This window comes from Gastrolobium bilobum, unplaced genomic scaffold (assembly GCF_033153095.1).
Source record: "Gastrolobium bilobum isolate Gb01-03AN ecotype WA unplaced genomic scaffold, APGP_CSIRO_Gbil_v1 utg58926, whole genome shotgun sequence".
NCBI lineage: Eukaryota > Viridiplantae > Streptophyta > Magnoliopsida > Fabales > Fabaceae > Gastrolobium > Gastrolobium bilobum.
In genome coordinates this window covers 149,823-170,556 of record NW_026895640.1, presented here as the reverse complement: position 1 = coordinate 170,556, position 20,734 = coordinate 149,823, and the positions used below count along the sequence as shown (strand labels likewise).

General features: G+C 31.7%; 1 protein-coding gene across 1 annotated transcript; it reads left to right on the top strand.

Annotated features, from left to right (window-relative positions):
• The first annotated feature begins 5,264 nt into the window (after window positions 1–5,264).
• On the top strand, window positions 5,265–16,658 carry LOC133285876 (kinesin-like protein KIN-UB). Its single transcript, XM_061483180.1, has 19 exons — window positions 5,265–5,486; window positions 5,777–5,877; window positions 5,971–6,093; window positions 6,270–6,455; window positions 6,642–6,863; window positions 6,995–7,148; window positions 8,153–8,302; window positions 8,574–8,662; window positions 9,458–9,658; window positions 10,308–10,424; window positions 11,974–12,108; window positions 12,199–12,327; window positions 12,889–13,027; window positions 13,097–13,189; window positions 14,464–14,589; window positions 14,718–14,843; window positions 15,743–15,886; window positions 16,186–16,314; window positions 16,399–16,658. The coding sequence occupies exons 1-19, from the start codon at window positions 5,345–5,347 to the stop codon at window positions 16,557–16,559; spliced, it is 2,667 nt and encodes an 888-aa protein (XP_061339164.1). The 5' UTR covers window positions 5,265–5,344; the 3' UTR covers window positions 16,560–16,658.
• The last annotated feature ends 4,076 nt before the right edge of the window (window positions 16,659–20,734 follow it).

Here is a 20,734-nt window from a genome sequence, read left to right as displayed (position 1 = left end):
AACGACAAAGAGTGATTGAGTAGTTATAAATCAATGAATATCCCGTTTTTTTAACAGTCATTTCATGGAATAAAACATTCATTTGTTTTAATAACAATGAATATCCCGTTTTTTTTTCAAAAAACGTAAAGATTTGAATTAAACTGAATAAAGGATAAAAAAAACGATTAGATTACATGATCAACATCAATTATTATAAAAACAAAGATGACGACAAAAGAGTGATTGAGTAGTTATAAATGAGATTTTCATGGAATAAAACACTCATACCTGATTCCACTGAATCAAGAGGTTAATAAAAGATTCAAATTTAAAAATCTGAAAATAAGGAACAAAGGTCGGGATATGTATAATTTTTTTTTTACTAATTAATTTTTTTTTGAGTAAATAGAATTGTATTCTTTAAAAAATGTGAAGTTTTTGAATTAAACTGAATAAAGATTTAAAAAACAAAGATAACGACAAAGAGTGATTTAGTAGTTATAAATCAATGAATATCCCGTTTTTTTAACAGTCATTTCATGGAATAAAACAGTCATTTGTTTTAATAACAATGAATATCCCGTTTTTTTTTCAAAAAACGTAAAGATTTGAATTAAAATGAATAAAGGTTAAAAAAAATGATGAGATTATATGATCAACATCAATTATTTAAAAAACAAAGATGACGACAAAAGAGTGAAAATAATTTTCATGGAATAAAACAAAGGTCGGAGGTTATATGTTTAAAAATAAAAATTTTTTTTTTTTTTTTTACTAATTAATTTTTTTTCGAGTAAATAGAATTGTATTCTTTAAAAAATGTGAAGTTTTTGAATTAAACTGAATAAAGATTTAAAAAACAAAGATAACGACAAAGAGTGATTTAGTAGTTATAAATCAATGAATATCCCGTTTTTTTAACAGTCATTTCATGGAATAAAACAGTCATTTGTTTTAATAACAATGAATATCCCGTTTTTTTTTCAAAAAACGTAAAGATTTGAATTAAACTGAATAAAGGTTAAAAAAAATGATTAGATTACATGATCAACATCAATTATTTAAAAAACAAAGATGACGACAAAAGAGTGATTTAGTAGTTGTAAATGAGATTTTCATGGAATAAAACAGAAGTTTTTTCTAATAACAAAACACACATACCTGATTCCACTGAATCAAGAGGTTAATAAAAGATTCAAATTTAAAAATATGAAAATAAGGAACAAAGGTCGGGATATGTATAATTTTTTTTTTTACTAATTAATTTTTTTTCGAGTAAATAGAATTGTATTCTTTAAAAAATGTGAAGTTTTTGAATTAAACTGAATAAAGATTTAAAAAACAAAGATAACGACAAAGATAGTTATAAATCAATGAATATCCCGTTTTTTTAACAGTCATTTCATGGAATAAAACAGTCATTTGTTTTAATAACAATGAATATCCCGTTTTTTTTTTCAAAAAACGTAAAGATTTGAATTAAACTGAATAAAGGTTAAAAAAACGATTAGATTACATGATCAACATCAATTATTATAAAAACAAAGATGACAACAAAAGAGTGATTTAGTAGTTATAAATGAGATTTTCATGGAATAAAACAGAAGTTTTTTCTAATAACAAAACACTCATACCTGATTCCACTGAATCAAGAGGTTAATAAAAGATTCAAATTTAAAAATCTGAAAATAAGGAACAAAGGTCGGGATATGTATAATTATTTTTTTTTTTACTAATTAATTTTTTTTCGAGTAAATAGAATTGTATTCTTTAAAAAATGTGAAGTTTTTGAATTAAACTGAATAAAGATTTAAAAAACAAAGATAACGACAAAGAGTGATTTAGTAGAATCAATGAATATCCCGTTTTTTTAACAGTCATTTCATGGAATAAAACAGTCATTTGTTTTAATAACAATGAATATCCCGTTTTTTTTTCAAAAAACGTAAAGATTTGAATTAAACTGAATAAAGGTTAAAAAAAATGATTAGATTACATGATCAACATCAATTATTTAAAAAACAAAGATGACGACAAAAGAGTGATTTAGTAGTTATAAATGAGATTTTCATGGAATAAAACAGAAGTTTTTTCTAATAACAAAACACTCATACCTGATTCCACTGAATCAAGAGGTTAATAAAAGATTCAAATTTAAAAATCTGAAAATAAGGAACAAAGGTCGGGATATGTATAATTTTTTTTTTTACTAATTAATTTTTTTTCGAGTAAATAGAATTGTATTCTTTAAAAAATGTGAAGTTTTTGAATTAAACTGAATAAAGATTTAAAAAACAAAGATAACGACAAAGAGTGATTTAGTAGTTATAAATCAATGAATATCCCGTTTTTTAACAGTCATTTCATGGAATAAAACAGTCATTTGTTTTAATAACAATGAATATCCCGTTTTTTTTTCAAAAAACGTAAAGATTTGAATTAAACTGAATAAAGGTTAAAAAAAACGATTAGATTACATGATCAACATCAATTATTTAAAAAACAAAGATGACGACAAAAGAGTGATTTAGTAGTTATAAATGAGATTTTCATGGAATAAAACAGAAGTTTTTTCTAATAACAAAACACTCATACCTGATTCCACTGAATCAAGAGGTTAATAAAAGATTCAAATTTAAAAATCTGAAAATAAGGAACAAAGGTCGGGATATGTATAATTTTTTTTTTTTTACTAATTAATTTTTTTCGAGTAAATAGAATTGTATTCTTTAAAAAATGTGAAGTTTTTGAATTAAACTGAATAAAGATTTAAAAAACAAAGATAACGACAAAGAGTGATTTAGTAGTTATAAATCAATGAATATCCCGTTTTTTTAACAGTCATTTCATGGAATAAAACAGTCATTTGTTTTAATAACAATGAATATCCTGTTTTTTTTTTTCAAAAAACGTAAAGATTTGAATTAAACTGAATAAAGGTTAAAAAAATGATTAGATTACATGATCAACATCAATTATTTAAAAAACAAAGATAACGACAAAAGATGATTCAGTAGTTATAAATGAGATTTTCAAATAAAACAGAGTTTTAATAACAATGAATATCCCTTTTTTTTTCAAAAAACGTAAAGATTTGAATTAAACTCAATAAAGGTTAAAAAAAACGTTAGATTACATGATAACCATCAATTATTTAAAAAACAAAGAAGACGACAAAAGAGTGATTTAGTAGTTATAAATGAGATTTTCATGGAATAAAACAGAAGTTTTTTCTAATAACAAAACACTCATACCTGATTCCACTGAATCAAGAGGTTAATAAAAGATTCAAATTTAAAAATATGAAAATAAGGAACAAAGGTCGGAATATGTATAATTATTATTTTTTTTTACTAATTAATTTTTTTTCGAGTAAATAGAATTGTATTCTTTAAAAAATGTGATGTTTTTGAATTAAACTGAATAAAGATTTAAAAAACAAAGATGACGACAAAAGAGTGATTCAGTAGTTATAAATGAGATTTTCATGGAATAAAACAGTCGTTTGTTTTAATAACAATGAATATCCAAATTTTTTTCAAAAAACGTAAAGATTTGAATTAAACTCAATAAAGGTTAAAAAAAACGATTAGATTACATGATAACCATCAATTATTTAAAAAACAAAGAAGACGACAAAAGAGTGATTTAGTAGTTATAAATGAGATTTTCATGGAATAAAACAGAAGTTTTTTCTAATAACAAAACACTCATACCTGATTCCACTGAATCAAGAGGTTAATAAAAGATTCAAATTTGAAAATATGAAAATAAGGAACAAAGGTCGGGATATGTATAATTTTTTTTTTTACTAATTAATTTTTTTTCGAGTAAATAGAATTGTATTCTTTAAAAAATGTGAAGTTTTTGAATTAAACTGAATAAAGATTTAAAAAACAAAGATAACGACAAAGAGTGATTTAGTAGTTATAAATCAATGAATATCCCATTTTTTTAACAGTCATTTCATGGAATAAAACAGTCATTTGTTTTAATAACAATGAATATCCTGTTTTTTTTTCAAAAAACGTAAAGATTTGTATTAAACTGAATAAAGGTTAAAAAAACGATTAGATTACATGATCAACATCAATTATTTAAAAAACAAAGATGACGACAAAAGAGTGATTCAGTAGTTATAAATGAGATTTTCATGGAATAAAACAGTCATTTGTTTTAATAACAATGAATATCCCATTTTTTTTTCAAAAAACGTAATGATTTGAATTAAACTCAATAAATCAATGAATAAGCAATCTTGACCATTGATTTAAAGTAACAAATCCTGTCAATTGAAAATATAATTCTTTTTTGTATTTATTATATTCACCGATTTACCATTAAGGAAAACTTTTTTAAATGTTGTAGTGTGAACACAATGGTGAAATTGAACCACAGTGCGACACGTCAGCAAGGTTTCCACATAATGGAATTCCTTTATAATATCATTCCTTTATAATATAAGAAGAGTTTTCTAATTATAAATCATATGCATATTTTCCTTGAGTATTCGAAGAAAATTTTGAATTTGAATTTATGGGTTTTATTACATAAAAGTTTATAAAATTTCACAAATTATTTTTAATTGATACATTAAAACCTTAAATTGTTTTGGTACAAGATCATAATATAATCCATATAAAAAATAGCTGACTTTTTTAGCAATTTTTGAGAGCATTTTGAAAGTTTAAAAAACTATTTTTCAAACTATGATTAGCAATTTTTTTGGAAAACAAGTTTTTAGTGATTTATTAATATAAAATTTGTTCAAAATCATTTCCTACAGTGAAGAAATTTCTTTTATGAATGTATTGTTATGAAACATAGGATTCGTATTTTGAAAGTTTCAATCTTTCTTTAAATCGATTTTGTTTCATTGATGTAAAACGAAAATTGATTGAGATTGTGTGAGAGAGATATCTTATTTATATTTCTCACTAAAAATCTCACAGAAAATCTACTTACTAGAAAATCCACTGCAATTATTTTGAATATCACAATATTATTTTTTCTTTATTGAAAATACTGATTGAATATCATCGAATTTGAATGGACTCTTAAATAATCTTTTAAAATCCTAATTGAATACCAAATATTTTTTTTTCAATCTTTTAAAATCCTAATTGGATATCAATAAAAATTTTTATCCAAAAACAATTCATTAAAATAGATTAAAATCTCAATCCAGTACATGTTTCACCGTCTGGTAACAACACCATTAAACACGCACGCCACTGTCATTAGACAGACAGTCTATCTCTCAAGTATAAACCAAGGTGGTTTTCACAACCAAAAACATTGAAACCCCTCTCTTTCTCTTCTTTCAAATTGAGTTTCCCAAACTCCTTAACTTTGCTTCTCCATGGCTTCGAACCTTCACCGAAATGGCGCCCAAAGAGGAAGTGCCAAGTTTGATCGCTCCCTCCTCAAGCGTCGCCTTAGTTCATCTTCCCCTTCGCCTGGATCCGCCCTTCGCCGCACTCCTTCCAGAAACGGCAACGCCGGTTAGTCCCCTCCTTAATTTCACAAACCACAAAGCCCTAGACAGAGAATGTAGCTCTTAACAGTATCAGGATTCAATAATGAAGCATACTATATATAGATTATTTTGTTCACCATTGATTATGACCTCCCATGTTACCTAATTTGTGAGATTTTCTAATGTGTGGTAGAGTTTGCTTGTTGCTTGCATATTTCTTTTTCCAGTGTTCAAAACGTGTGTACATCTTTTATCATTCTTGTGTTTACCTTTATGATATGGTGATATTGCTAACTTATTATCTTATGTGTAAAGTGCTTGGAAGAGTTCGAGTCGCTGTGAGATTGAGGCCTCCAAATGTTGAAGAAATGATGGCGGAGGCTGATTTCCCTGACTGTGTAGAATTACAACCAGAGGTGCATTCCTTTTATTTTTTTATTTTTGGCTAAAGTTTATAGATCTAGTTCATTCGATGTTTTTATCCTTTTGTGTTTTTTACTCTCCTTCAGGTTAAAAGACTGAAGCTTCGTAAAAACAATTGGGATTCAGACACTTATGAGTTTGATGAGGTGCTTACTGAATACTCATCACAGAAACGAGTCTATGAAGTTGTGGCTAAGCCAGTTGTGGAGGTATGTTATAAATATAATGGTGCATATCCTAATTGTTGATGAACATTCCTATCTGTTTATGCTTTATATTAGTGCCATTTATGAATTGATAAACATCATTCCACTCCATCCGTTAAGACATTATCATCTTTTTTAATTTTCTTTAGCTTGATATGTTATTGATATCTGGTTTGTAGAGTGTTCTTGATGGTTATAATGGGACTGTGATGGCTTATGGTCAAACTGGAACGGGGAAAACTTTTACTCTTGGACGACTAGGGGAAGAATACACCTCTGATCGTGGTATCATGGTTCGTTCCATGGAGGATATTTTTGCTGACTTATCTCCAGATACTGATTCTGTCACTGTCTCGTATCTGCAGGTTGTGTGCTTCTACGTGCATTACTGCTTTTTGCATCATATCCATTGATTTTTTTATCTTCTAGTTTCCGTTAAGGTTGTGCCCTATTTTGTTTATTCACGGAGGTGTATTTGTTTATTAAACTTTTCTAGTCCTATTATTTTTGTGGAGATTTTTACTCATATTTTGTCCATGAAAAATGTGTAGCTTTACATGGAGACTCTCCAGGACTTGCTTAATCCAGCAAATGATAATATTCCTATAGTGGACGATCCAAGAACTGGCGATGTATCTTTTCCTGGGGCAACTGTAGTAGAAATCAGGGACCAACAGAGTCTTTTGGAGTTGTTAAGAGAAGGGGAAGCTAATCGAGTTGCTGCTAACACAAAGTTGAATACTGAATCATCTCGTAGTCACGCTATTCTGATGGTGAAATAATAAACCGTGTTTTGTTTACCTTTTATTTTTATATGTCATGAATCTAGAAACTCAATTACCCACTGTTTGCCAATTCTTAAATATAATATCCAATCTTGATATAGTTATGTTTTCTCAAGCAGGTTCATATTAAGAGGTCTGTCATGGAAAGTGAAGATACTGTATCTAGTCAAAATGGTGATGCATCTCACTTGACTAAACCTTCAAAACCACTTGTTCGTAAGAGCAAGTTGGTTGTGGTAGACTTAGCAGGTTCAGAGCGTGTCCACAAGTCAGGTGTATATTGAACTTAAAATTCGTTGCGTGTGTAAATATGCATGTCATAATCAATTGTTATTGTCTGAGAATGTCTTCTCCACAAAGCATCTGTGGGGTATGCATGCATGTAGTATGCTGGCATCTCATGATCTGTTGCAGGAAAGTGCGGATATCTCTAGAACTCTGCTTTCCATTTTTTATTCTCTTTCATTTTATAACATTCTGTGTCTTTCAAGGATTAAGAAAGTTGAGTGTACTTTTATAGGTAGTTGAATGAGTTTATTATCATTGTTTGAAGAACCTAATTTTGTAACTTGCACTTTTGTCAATACTATCGATTAACTCTTGTACGATTGTACGGTTCGTTGAATGTAATAATGCCCTCCTAAGTTGGGTGATAAACATCCAAAAGTATTAGGTGTGCATTTTTTTTTTTAATTTTCATTTGGGTTCATCTGCCACCGACTCCAACTAGTTTGGGATAAATGTGTTGTAGATGTTGATTTTTTTTTTCTGATTTTTTTGGAGTTATAAAGTGCTATGTGCTATGTGCTAACTGATAAGAGGGTGTTTGATTTGCTTTCTTTTTCTATTTTCTGTTCAGGGGATTTATTTTTACTAATAATTACTGAAGTGTCACCTTATTTTCATTTTGTTTCTTGTTTTCAAGATTTGTTAAGAAAATGGTAAAAAAAATTCTTGTTTTTATTGTGTTTCTTGTTTTCATGATATTTGTGAAGGGTTGTTTTCAGTTTTCACCATTTCCTTGATAAAATCTTGAAAACGGGAAAAAAATGAAAACAATGTGACATTTTTGAAATGATTAGTAAAATCATTAATTGAAAAGAAAAACTAAAAACAAACCAATCACCCTCTAATATTCCTTGTGTTTGTGGCTTTTGAAATCCAAATGTTCATTCGTATTGGTCGGTGCTGTAACTTCAATGACTTAGTAGCTTCTGTTATTAAGTTGGAAACTTGGAATATGCTGAAACTTTGCATCTTTTCTTTTTCCCCACCAGGAAGTGAAGGGCTCGTGCTAGAGGAAGCTAAATCTATCAACCTTTCTCTTAGTTCACTGGGAAAATGTATTAATGCTCTAGCAGAGAACAGTTCTCATGTTCCATTTCGTGATTCAAAGCTTACCAGGATGCTTAGAGATTCTTTTGGAGGTAAGATGCCCTAATCTGTTTTTTTAGACATGAGTATTGGTCTTCATTTCTTAACTTGATGTGATCAAATACTTTATTGAGATGTCATTTATGATTTAGGAATCTGGTTTCTTAAATCCTTGATTGACATATTTACAGTCTCTTTCTCTTAGTCTTTGCACCACCTGCCATTATTCTTCTTGGTCATTATTCCTCCTGTCTGTTGAAGCCAACAGTGGTTTTGATTGTATAATTCTATATTCCCTGCTTGATGTTTTCCAATCATTTGCAGGCACAGCTAGGACTTCATTGATTGTGACTATTGGCCCATCTCCACATCATCGTGGAGAGACTTCTAGTACCATATTGTTTGGTCAAAGGGTCAGGATTCATATCTGAGTATCTGTACTTTAATATTTAGTTCCTATTCATACAATATGCACTAAATATCATTATTAAATTTAAATGACTTAATACCTGTTCCATTGTTGTTATTTTTTTAAAGTATTTTGATGTCAATGTTGGAAAGTATTTTGAAAAGCCGTTCTTGGGGATCTATTGTGCCATTAATTTGATGGCCTTAGATTCTACCCCTGCCGACTTTTGCCATGCATTAACCTACTCTTGTTGGTATCTTAATTTGCTCATTCCATCTAGTTATTTGTTTCACTAATAATTACAAATATCTTATTCTTAGGGTGAGCATGACAACATTTTGAGAAACATTTTTTTCTTTAATTTTAGCCTGGAGAACAAAAATGGTTAGAAATAATAATTTTTTTTTTCTTTTTTGTTATATAGACATTGTAGAATGTGTTATCAGCATTAAATACACACTATTTATTAAATACATACACTCTCTTTGGGTATAGAAATAATTTGTGTTATCAAAAATATTTTTTTGCCCAGAAACTCTTCCTAAGCCCATAAATAAAAAAGGAATTATTTCTTTCCAAAAACAGTGCCAGAGAATAGAATTATTGTCATGCACACCCTTAGTTGACACACCACAGATTTTGATTAACTTGTTACTGATATTTTCTCTTTTAAATACCCTCTTCTTCTTCTTATTATTATTATTATTACTATTACTATTATTATTTTTATTTTATTAATTCAAATGAAAAGTTTTGTTGACAATTGATATTGTTGGCCGAACATCAAATTATGTCTTAGGCTATGAAAGTTGAGAATATGCTGAAAATAAAGGAGGAGTTTGACTATAAAAGCTTGTCTCGAAAGCTTGACGTACAATTAGATGAGCTAATTGCAGAAAATGAAAGGCAGAAGAAAGCTTTTGACGATGAAGTTGAAAAAAATTTGGAGGCACAACGTCGTATTGCTGAGGTTGAGAGGAACTTCGCAGATGCATTAGAGGTTTGTTGTATTATCTATGTGAAAGTAGCACTATCTTGATCGCAATTTTTTTCGCTCCAGATTATAGTTTTCTAGTTTTGAAATGTTATGCATAATGCTGTATAGCCCTTGATTAGTTTGAAATAAAGGTGATGTTTAGGATTCATAATGCTGTATAGATGAGGGTTTTAATTTTTGTTAAAGTATGTGATGCAGGATCATTATACTTTAACTCTTTCTAATTGATTTAGGGTGTTGTTCCAGCCTTTCAGTGCTGTGAACAGAACCTACAGACAGTACAGTAATTCTGGGTATGACTTAGGGAATATCCCTTTTGAGTATTATTTTCTTGTTCCACCTTGTGTATTTCAAAATAAGAGGTTAGACTATTAAATCCCCTTCCCACTATTAAATCCAAGGGATGAGCTATGTATTATTTTTTTAATTTTCATCGTCTTGCTATCAAATGCTTTTTTATATGCCTTTTTAAGCTATCTCTAGTTCTCTTCACTGTATTCTGAAACGGAGATTAGACATGGTGCAAAACTTTGTCACATTCTTTTCAAAATCTATATCACTGAAGATGCTTACTTTTAAGGTTTTTTTTTTTTAAATAAAAACTTAAATATTTGCTCAATGTCTTACACGAAGTTGTAATTGTACCGTGTAGAAAGAGAGATTGAAATGCCAGATGGAGTACTTGGAATTAGTAAAGGAGCTAGAGCAGAAGTTGGTATTGAATCAAGAAAGATGTGACTTCAATAATATTGTGGCTGATCGTGGAGAGGTATTCCTTTTTAAACAGCATTAACTACTCTGCGAATCTTGGAGGTGGATTCTTTTGCCATTTTTTTTATGGGGTTTATATCCCTCATGTTATAGGAACCAATTTTTTTTATGCTGTTAAGAAAAAGACAAGACCAATTCATTGGATAAAGTGTCCTCTCACTTTCTTTAATATTATATAACTTGTTTTTTTCTTAGCAGGAAAAAAAATTGGTTCCTGTAACATGATGGATATAATCCCCTTTTTTTATTAAGATGAGTAATTTTAAGATATTATCACGTGTTACCATCTCCTTATTCAACATTTTTTTGAGAATGATGGGTGTGTCCTAGGTTCCTTTGCTTTCACAGTTTTGTTAGAAGTAACGAACCCAAATTTTGTGGCAATGTGCAATCTATGTGTTAGAGAAGTCTAAAACCATTAATGTGGCCCTTACTTAATAGCTTGAGCTTTTAGGTGAAGTGGTTGCTTTATCATTGTATCGGAGCCTGTTTCCAAGTGATCACGAGTTTGATCCTTACTACCGCCTCCCGCTCTTCTAATAAATATTTAATTGTGGAATTTCTTAGCATCCACCCTTCAAGCCCAATGGGTTCTTGTGTGAGGGGTGTATTAGAGAAGTCTAAAACAATTAATGTGACCCTTACTTAATATCTTGAGTTTTTTGAAGTGGTTGCTTTATCTATCACTATGCTACTCTTTGGTGTATTTGGTTGGAATGCAACTCTAGTATTTTCAAGGAGGTTTCAATGGCACAACACTTGATTTGGACAATATTATGTGTTTGGCTTCTATTTGGTGTAAAACACCTGGGTTTTTAATGCGTTTTTCTAACGGATATGTTTAGGGATTGGGCAACTTCTCTCCAGTGATTTTCTCTGTCTGTTTTTTTTTTTCTTTCAGTTTATTTTGTTATGGAGGATTCCTTGTCCTCCTCCGTGTAATTCTTTCTCATCATCATAAAGAATTCCTTCTTTTCTCAAAAATGGAAAGGAAAAAAAGATTGAAGCAGGCTGTAGACAGACAGACCTTGGAGTTAATATGTTTCTATACTGAATCATATGTACTTTTCTAACTCCAAATTACATTAAGCCAGTCTCACTGCATTTGGGTCATGCTAATATAATAGCGTATTCTTATTTCAGTAATATGTCTACTTTGTAATTTCTAGAAAATTAAGGAAGTCTTCTAAGATGAGAATGAGATTGAACCTTCTTCTTCTTCTTCTTTTTTATAACAGAGATTTGTACTGTTTCACTTGGTTTTATATATTTCAATGTTTATATCATGCAATCTCCTATTTTAGGATTTTCTGAGTAGCCTTTCTCTATCCTTCCTTCAGCTGGCATGGCTTGTCCAAAATTCAATATTGTAATTAACAGTTCATTCTTCACTGGTCCCGATGTTAATTTATATTTTGACAACTGGCTTGTTGAATTAGTATAGTCAGTGCCTAGTTGTATTCTATATGCATTTTTTTCTCTTTTTTATTTATTTTTTTACTTTTTTGTGCCTTGTTTATTTACTTGTTTATGCCTTTTTGCCTTAGGGGCCTGCAACATCTTCAGCAGATGAAGTTGCCAAGGTCAAAATGCTGCTTGAAACTGAAAGCAATAGGAGAAAGGCAGCTGAACAAGAGGTAGAACATCTAAAAAGTCAGCTGGGGAAATATACACTAGTAGAAGTGAGTTTCAGTTAAATGGAAAACTTCTTTGACTTGTTTATTTTCCAAGCATGGATTTTTGGTATATTAGAAACTTTTCTTGTGTATTAGGCAGGAGGGGATGTGGAGATTATAAAGCTTCGCAACATCCTGGATGATGAGGCTAATCGGAGAAGGAAACTTGAAGAAGAAATAATAATATTAAAAAGTCAGTTATTGCAATTGAACTATGGTGACCAGGTATTTGTTTTATGTGAACTACGCATCCAGCATATGCTTGAATAATAAGTTTTAGTTTAGAGTCTATAGTTTGACTTTGCAGTGATGTAATGAAAAAGAACCAAAAAATGCACAAATCTCTTCAATAACTTTGTGTACCAGTTGTAGAAACTCCTTGAAACAAACATGAACAGCACACTGAATAGAGGTCATAAACATAATTCTACTCTGAACAAATGTGAGGGCGAAGAGACATTCATTAAATTATGAGCCTCTTTCCAACAAAATACACAAAAGAACTGCGTCATAGTCCAGCAGTGTTATTAGGACTTTTGATTTTAGAACGACTTGAATAAAAAATGTAGGAGTTCCAGAAGATAGTTTCTCATTGTATCTTGACACATTTACATTGTAAAGTTCTTCAAAAAGAAGCTCAATCAAATTGGAAATTTTATGTTGAAATTGGTGATAGTTGTTATGAGTTCAGGGTTCTATTCTCTCTCCATGGCTTCTAGCTGCAGTTTACCTTGTATTCTTTTTAGCATAACTTTGATATAGTATAATTTAATGTTACGTCCATAGATGAGAAGGCGTTTGGAAAATGAAAGCTCTGGGAGCACATTTTCTGCGATGGATTCCTCCATGACTCAAGTTAGGCATTCCCAATTCAAAGATACTGGAAATGGTCCGAAGTCATCAGTTGCTACACTCTTTGATAAAGGTGCAGGTTGTTTAAGTTATAATTGAAACATATCATCATCCATGTATATGACTCACATGATTTCAACAGTTGGATTGCAAAAGCTTTTGTCATTGCTGGAGTCAGATGATGCCAATTTACGAATTCATGCTGTGAAAGTGGTGGCCAACCTAGCAGCTGAAGGTAGAAGCTAACCATTCTTAAGGCTCTGTTATCTGATCATCTGCTTTCTAATACCTGTTTCCTTATGTTTGGGTAGCAAAATCTTCAAAAAGAATCGCACTTTTATGATAGTGATGCTAATGATTTTTATAGTTGATAGATTACAGATAGTAATTACCCGATGTTCTAATTCTTGTTTTTGCTTCCTTAGTCTTTTCTTCAAGCTATAAGGATTCTGGGAAAGGGTGAAATCAAAATGATCATCCTTTTGCAACTTTGTTTTGTTTAGAAATCAGAGAGCTTTCACATATTTGGCCCATGTTTTGCTCATGCTTTCCAGTCCGTATTTTCAATTGTAATGCTCAGTTTATAGATATTGGAAAGAATCAATTCAACCTAAAATCATAAGCTGGTGGATGACGGCCTTTTTAATGGTTTATAATATTATCTAACACGCCCCCTCACACGAGAGTCCAATGGACTTGAAGAGTGGACAATGCACAGGCCCACCTATCTGTGCTAAGAAAATTCCACAAAGAAAAGTGGGGGGTGGGGGGTGTAAAGAACTAATTCAACCCAAAAGCTTAAGCTAGTGGGTGAGGGCCTTTTTAATAGTTTATACTATTAACTAACAGATCCTGAGAATGGTCCTATGGTTTTTCTTTACCTTCATCCTGTGCAAGACATATGCAATTTTAAGTAAATGAATTGTAAATCTGTTTTCAGAGATATAAATAAAAGCCAATCATAAGCCTACAAACATATCAAGCTTTGTTTTTGTCATGTTTCTTAACTGTCATTCATAAGATTGCCATACATTTAATATTATTTGGATCTGCTTCTAATTGAGCTAAACGTTCCTATTTTATGCTGATTGTCTTGGGATTGTTGTATATCTTGTGGCATAATTTTTTTTATTATCGTAATACATATTGGCCTTTGATCTACTAGTTTTAGTTTTCCCTTTTCTAATATTGCCATTTGACTGTCCCTTTGATCTACTATTTGGATTTGATGTGATTCTTCTGGGAAATTCTATTTTTCAGGAAAAAATTCTTATTGATGTGTTAATTTTCCATTAAATTTTTTGTCTGTTATGGTTCAATGTTGTTGAAGTGAACTTGCATTGTATTCCTTTGTTTCCACTTGGTCCTGGTCCACCAGACTTTTTTTTTCATTGCATTCATATCGTAACCTTCCAAAAAATGTTGAGGCTGTAGTCTTTCGCAGTATATGCTTGTGTCTTTTGTTATGCGGAGGATTTGTGTAGTAATTTGTCTCAATCTAATGTGCAGAGGCTAATCAAAAGAGAATTGTTGAAGCTGGTGGTCTTACTTCATTGTTGATGCTTCTTCGAAGATATGAGGATGAAAATGTTCGCAGAGTAGCTGCTGGAGCAATTGCCAATCTTGCCATGAATGGTGATATCCACAGTGGTCTTTTATTTCTAACAGGATCTTGCTTCATACTTTGGTACTAGAAAAGTTTATTTGTGGTTGTGCGTTTAGCTAATGTTAGTATTTTCCTGCTTTCTTTTATTGCAATTCAGAAGCGAATCAAGAAGCTATAATGGCTGAAGGAGGAATTACTCTGTTATCAATGACTGCATCTGATGCTGAAGATCCACAAACTCTTCGAATGGTTGCTGGGGCAATTGCTAACCTATGTGGAAATGGTATATTTCCTTGTTTTCTAGTCATTCATGTTGCTAAATGTCTGAAAATATATTTTTTTATCTATGAAGTTGGTGATGTACTCTGTTACGAACCCCAAAAGAGTCTAAATTTTCTGAGAGAAAGAGCTGAGAAGCAGAGCAGAGAGAAAGAGAAAGAATCACAAACAAAGAACAAAGGACTGAATTCTCCGTCTAAGGGTTTTCCCTTCAACAAAGGGTTTCCTTTTTACAACTGACACACTGTTACTGTTTTCAGTAGTAACAAATCTGAATTCCTTACACCTATGACGACTTTAACGGCCTACCCACTTCATTTCTATAACTATTTTAACTAACACTAACTAGTCTGGCTAACTACTCTGTGACCCTGTCAATGTCACCCCCTTAAAGTTCAATCTTGTCCTTATGTTGGGAAATGGGGATTGCCCCTACAAGAGAAATTTCCGGCCAGCTGCTCATAAAGTTTGACATGTATATTCTGCCGCCTCCCCAGCACCTATTGCTTCGTTGTTCTGTGTATCCAACTGTACAATCTCCCTATCGTCATCTAGTTGGTAGTCTTCTGCCAAAGATCGGAAGCTCTTTTTTGAGCATTTATGCAGATGCTACTTCTTATAATCTGTCTGTCCAGAAGGATTTAATGTGCATAATTTTACAAAATTATATCATGTAAAGCTGAAACGCTTATGACTTGTTAGGTGAACTCAGCATATTATATGAAATCTTTGTGCTAGCTTCATGTCAATGTTCTTCATTGATTGTTTTTTTTACATAAAGGTGTATTCGAAGATGGTTCTTTTACTTGTAGATTTTACTTTTGAAATCATAATTATCTTAATATTTCCACTACTAGATATCTTTTTGAAGTTTATTCATAATTCTTCATGTTCTTCATCCAGATAAAATATTGATGACTCTGAGATCTCAGGGAGGTATAAAGGCCTTACTGGGAATTGTAAGATGTGGACATCCCGATGTTCTTTCCCAAGTTGCACGTGGAATTGCTAACTTCGCAAAATGCGAGTCTCGGGCTTCTAATCAAGGTCTGATTTCTTCCTCCTTAGTGTTTGATTCTCTAGGGCGAAAAATGTTAAAGGTGTGTATGTTAAACTCAATATAAAATGGAACAAGTTGTAAATAGGCTACTGTCATAAAAAATGTCAGTCCTGCATTGATTAGCTTATAAGTAAATTTTATGTTTATAAGCAAGTTATTGCCGTCAATTATCCCGCCCCACTTCACTCGTCACAAAGCCTCTGAAAGTATTTCTAGCATCAAAGAGAAATTAGTGAGATAAGGTTTAGTTTGTAGTATCCTGATAATTATATTTTTGCACACTCAGGGATAAAAAGTGGCAGGTCATTTTTGATAGAAGATGGTGCACTTCTGTGGATGGTACAAAATGCTAATAATGAAGTTGCATCAATCAGGCGTCACATTGAGCTTGCACTCTGCCACATGGCACAACACGGTAATGCTACTTCTCATCATGTTCTCAGTTTATCTAAACACATTCTTGTAAAATTCTAAGCAATTGAGTTTATAATTATTGCAGAAGTGAATGCAAAAGACATGATTAGTGGAGGAGCTCTTTTGGAGCTTGTCCAGATTTCACGGGGTTGTTTACGGGAGGACATAAGGAGTCTTGCTCGTCGAACCTTGAGTTCTATCTCAACATTCAAATCTGAATTGCGGAGCTTGCGTATGGATTATTGATTAAGTAAAATGGCCATTGAATCAATGAAGGGCAATTCATAGTTTTTTTATTTATATTAGTATAATAAATCTTTATAAACAAGATTTTATTATTTTAGGTATTCATTTATTAATTTAAAACAGTAATAATATTCTTTTAATGTAAAAAATCACAGTAAGTAATATTATACTTTTTTTTTGGTGAAAAGCAATATTATACTTTACTTGCACTATGATTTGTTTTTTTTTTTTTTACTTTAAAATGATACGAGAATCTATATTTTCTTATATAGATTGATTATTACAAAATGTAATTATAATTAGTATTTGAACTAAGGGAGTTTCGGGAACAAAGCCCCCGGATTTGAAAGTTCAGCCCTACCCTAGTGTATAATATCTTTTCCCTATCTAAGCTATATCAACATAGCCAACTATAAAACTAATGCGCTTGTGGTGTCAAAACAGGTTGATACGAATTTGACACAACACGAATACGACACGGATTTTTATTCGTGTCAAAATCTTCAACACTGAAACGACACGAATTTTTTGCAGGGTGACACGGCACGACATGAATTAGTATGTATATTTAATTAAAAACAATAATTTTAACTCTTTGTTCAAAGATAGTTGGTTGCGTAACCTAATTTGCAAATTTTGATATGTTTTAATCTGATTGAATATATAAGTTGAATGAGTTGAAAGACATTTCAAACGCTTAGGGTAAATTGTGTAAGAAATTTGATAAATATCAGCATTAAAAAATATTCCATTTAAATAAATACTTTAAAAAATAAAAAAAATAAATCATTAAACTTATTACTTTCTTAATTTCTAATGCATTGTGATGGGCTTCTCAAAAGCACTATGTAAGTTTTTTTATTTTTGAAAACACACTGGGTTATCTTCGTTTCCTTGTGTCTTAGCTTTTAAATAATACAAGCATGAATTTCTTTAAGTCACACAATTACAACGGGTATTATCATATGTCTTGCATGAATACTTTTGTAGTTGTTCATCTGTATTTGGTTGTCTTACATAATTAGTTTTTGGGAAAAATGTTTGTCCTTTTAAATGATATAACTTATATCCTTTCACTCTCACAAAGAGGTAAGATGACACAACTTATATCTTTTTACTCTCACAAAGAGGTGAGACACGCACCTTTATAATTTTTTGTCCACTCTCTCTCTCCTCCTTTATCTATCTCTTTCTCTCACTTAAAATGACACAATTTTACATCCTTTAAAATGATACACACTTATGTACCAAAAAAAAAAATGATACACATTTTTCCCTTTAAGTATCAAATTTATTTATTTCTTTTTTCAGAAATAAAAAACAATAAAGTACAAAAGAAAATAAGATTTATTATGCATTTGTTAGCCTCCCATTTTTATATTGTCATTGCAATTATTTGCTTAGTTTTTTTTGGTAGACTTATTTGCTTAATTTATTTGGATACCTTTTTATTTATTATGTTTATATCAATAACAAAATAATGATATTGACTGTTTGTTTAAGGACAGTTAGTTGCTTCAACTCACGATTATACAAGTTTTGAGTCTTTTGACTCAATACTTTTTTTTTTCAAACAAGAGGGCCAAAGCCCAAGAACAAGAAAACAAGAAAGGAAAAAAAAAAAAAAAACACCACCAGCACCACTACTGGATGATCAGGGCCCACGGTCTACCCACAGCAGCAAGTATTGTTGTTCATGCATGTCCTCATTATTGTTCTGAATGAAATTTGTCATTCACCCGCACAAGCATTATAGTCTCACATTGGTTAGATGTGTAACTAATGTGGAGTTTATAAAGCTTTGGGCACTTCCACCTTTTGAACTAACTTTTGGGGTGGTGTATCCCAAGGTTCTTTACATGGTATCAGAGTACAGGTAGACTGAGCCTGTTGCATTGTCCATTCTTCAAGTCCAATGAGCTTTTGTGTGAGGGGGTGTGTTGAGATATATAGTCCCACATTGGTTGTATGTGCAACTAATGTGAAGTTTATAAGGCTTTGGGCACTCCCATTTGCTAGCTTTTGGGGTGGTGTATCCCAAGGTTCTTTACACCTGGCAATACAATTTTTCTGTAACCATATTCATATGCGAGAGATTAAATGACCATCACAAACCACTGGCACCTTGATTGATGAGCACAATTATCACACTTGATGAGTCACTTTCTAAAACTTCAATATCCAAAGTTCTAAACCAATTCTAAACCCCAAAGCACACCGCACAACTTCGCTTGGAAGGAGTTGCAGACTCCTAATCTAAAAACAAATCCAGAAAGCCATCTTCCTTGAGAGTCTCGAATAACCCCACCACACGCTGGAGGCAGGATTTCCCCTTGCAGCATCATATGTGTTCAGCTTGACAAAGCCAACCATTGGAAATTGCCTCACAATATCAAGACTTACTGTTCTCTGTTCTGTCAGGCGGCCATTCTCAGGTTTGAAAGCCTCCTTCACCTCTTGAGCTAGGTTTCGAATCACCAACTCCCTTGTCCTTACAGTCAATGGAGCACTATGGAGTGTCTTATTTCGCCACTGCCACCGGGGTGTTTGCGGTTTGGATTGGATCGGTTTTAGAAACAAAAATCATCCGATCCTTCAGTTTGATCATATAATCATTCATTCCGTTTGGATTTTTTTTCAAATCCGATCCGATCCAATCTAATTTTTTCGGTTTGGATTGGATCGATCTTCAGTTTCTTGAAAATCCTAAAATTTATTTCATGATTATTGTGCAAATAACATCTTTTGTATATTTGTAATTTTTTTAAATACAAAAGTATTAATAAACTATAATATAATTTTTTTTTTCAATGAGATATAAAGCTCTACAAAGATAAAATTTTGTTGATGAGATGTTACTAGATTTTTTTCTTGGGTTTAGTTGATGGGTTAATGGGTTTTGGGTTTAGAAATTTTTAAGCTATGATTAGGGAAAGACAAGTAGGTAGAAGGGAATTAATATATTGCATTAGTTTGGATTGGATCGATTTTCATCAAACAATCTAAAAACCGATCCAATCCAATTGAAATTTGCGATTTTTTGAATTTTTCGATTTTCAATTTATTCAGTTATCGGTTTTTCGGTTCGGTCACCGCGATTTGAATCGGTTTGGATCTGTTGATGAACACCCTTAACTACCACGCTTCCAGCAAGTCAGGAAAAACAAAGTCAAGCAAACCCCCAATGATCTTGAATCCCCACCAGCACCAGTTATACTCTCGATCTACTCATCTAGGTCCTCTTGAAAGAAATCAGCATTAACCGCCCCAAGAACCAAGTTATATCACAAGAGCTTTTGCCTCCTGACAATCCCTCAACGCATGAAGTATTGACTTCCTCTCTATTCTGCAAATGGGACAAGAATCATCCCCGCCACTCCACTGGGCAAATATTACACATGGTTAGCATTTTAGCAACCTACGATGCACTATTTTCCACATCAATATCTTAACTTTTTGAGGCCCATTACAGCGCCAGATATTTTTCCAGGTTTTTGACTCAGCTACCTCAATGCCTCTTTGATCATTAAGGCAATTGTATACATGCATGTCAAAATAGATTGACACAATACGAATTTGATAAGACACGAATACATCAGCACGAACACGACACGGATTTTTATTCTTGTCAAAATCTTCAACACGAACACGACACAGATTCTTTGCGGGTTGATACGACACAACACGAATAACACGCAAATTAAGGGTCAAATCGGTAATTGACAAAAAAAATTAAAAAAAATGGGTCAAAATTAAAAAAATTAAAAAAAAATAATTAAAATAAATATGGGTCAACACGAACACGAATACATCAACATGAACACGACACGCATGTGTCATTTTTTTCAACACGAACACGACACAATTTTTTTTAAGTCAACCTGAACACAAATTTTCATGTCGGGTAGCGGGTCGACCTTTTTTATTCATTTTAAATTTTTTCAATCTTTTTTGAATATATAAATAGAGAATAGAGGATAGGCTCGTTATAGAAAAAAAGATACGGAAATTTTTCATAGGTAATTGAGTGACATATGTTGACACCGCTAATTGTATATAGCTCGAACCGTGATAGAGTTATCACCCAAAAGATCCCACGCCCTCATGTCAGGACCATCAGTGTCACATGGAGGCAAGGTGCCCCTAAGCTTGTCGAGTTTTCTGGTAGCCATCGT

What these genes read in the sequence shown, in the direction of transcription:
- LOC133285876 (XM_061483180.1), top strand. Translation starts at nt 5,345, where the DNA reads ATGGCTTCGAACCTTCACCGAAATGGCGCCCAAAGAGGAAGTGCCAAG. An exon ending in AATTGAACTATGGTGACCAG is followed by an intron (nt 12,328 to 12,888) that starts GTATTTGTTTTA and finishes TTACGTCCATAG; the next exon opens with ATGAGAAGGCGTTTGGAAAA. An exon ending in CTGCCACATGGCACAACACG is followed by an intron (nt 16,315 to 16,398) that starts GTAATGCTACTT and finishes TAATTATTGCAG; the next exon opens with AAGTGAATGCAAAAGACATG.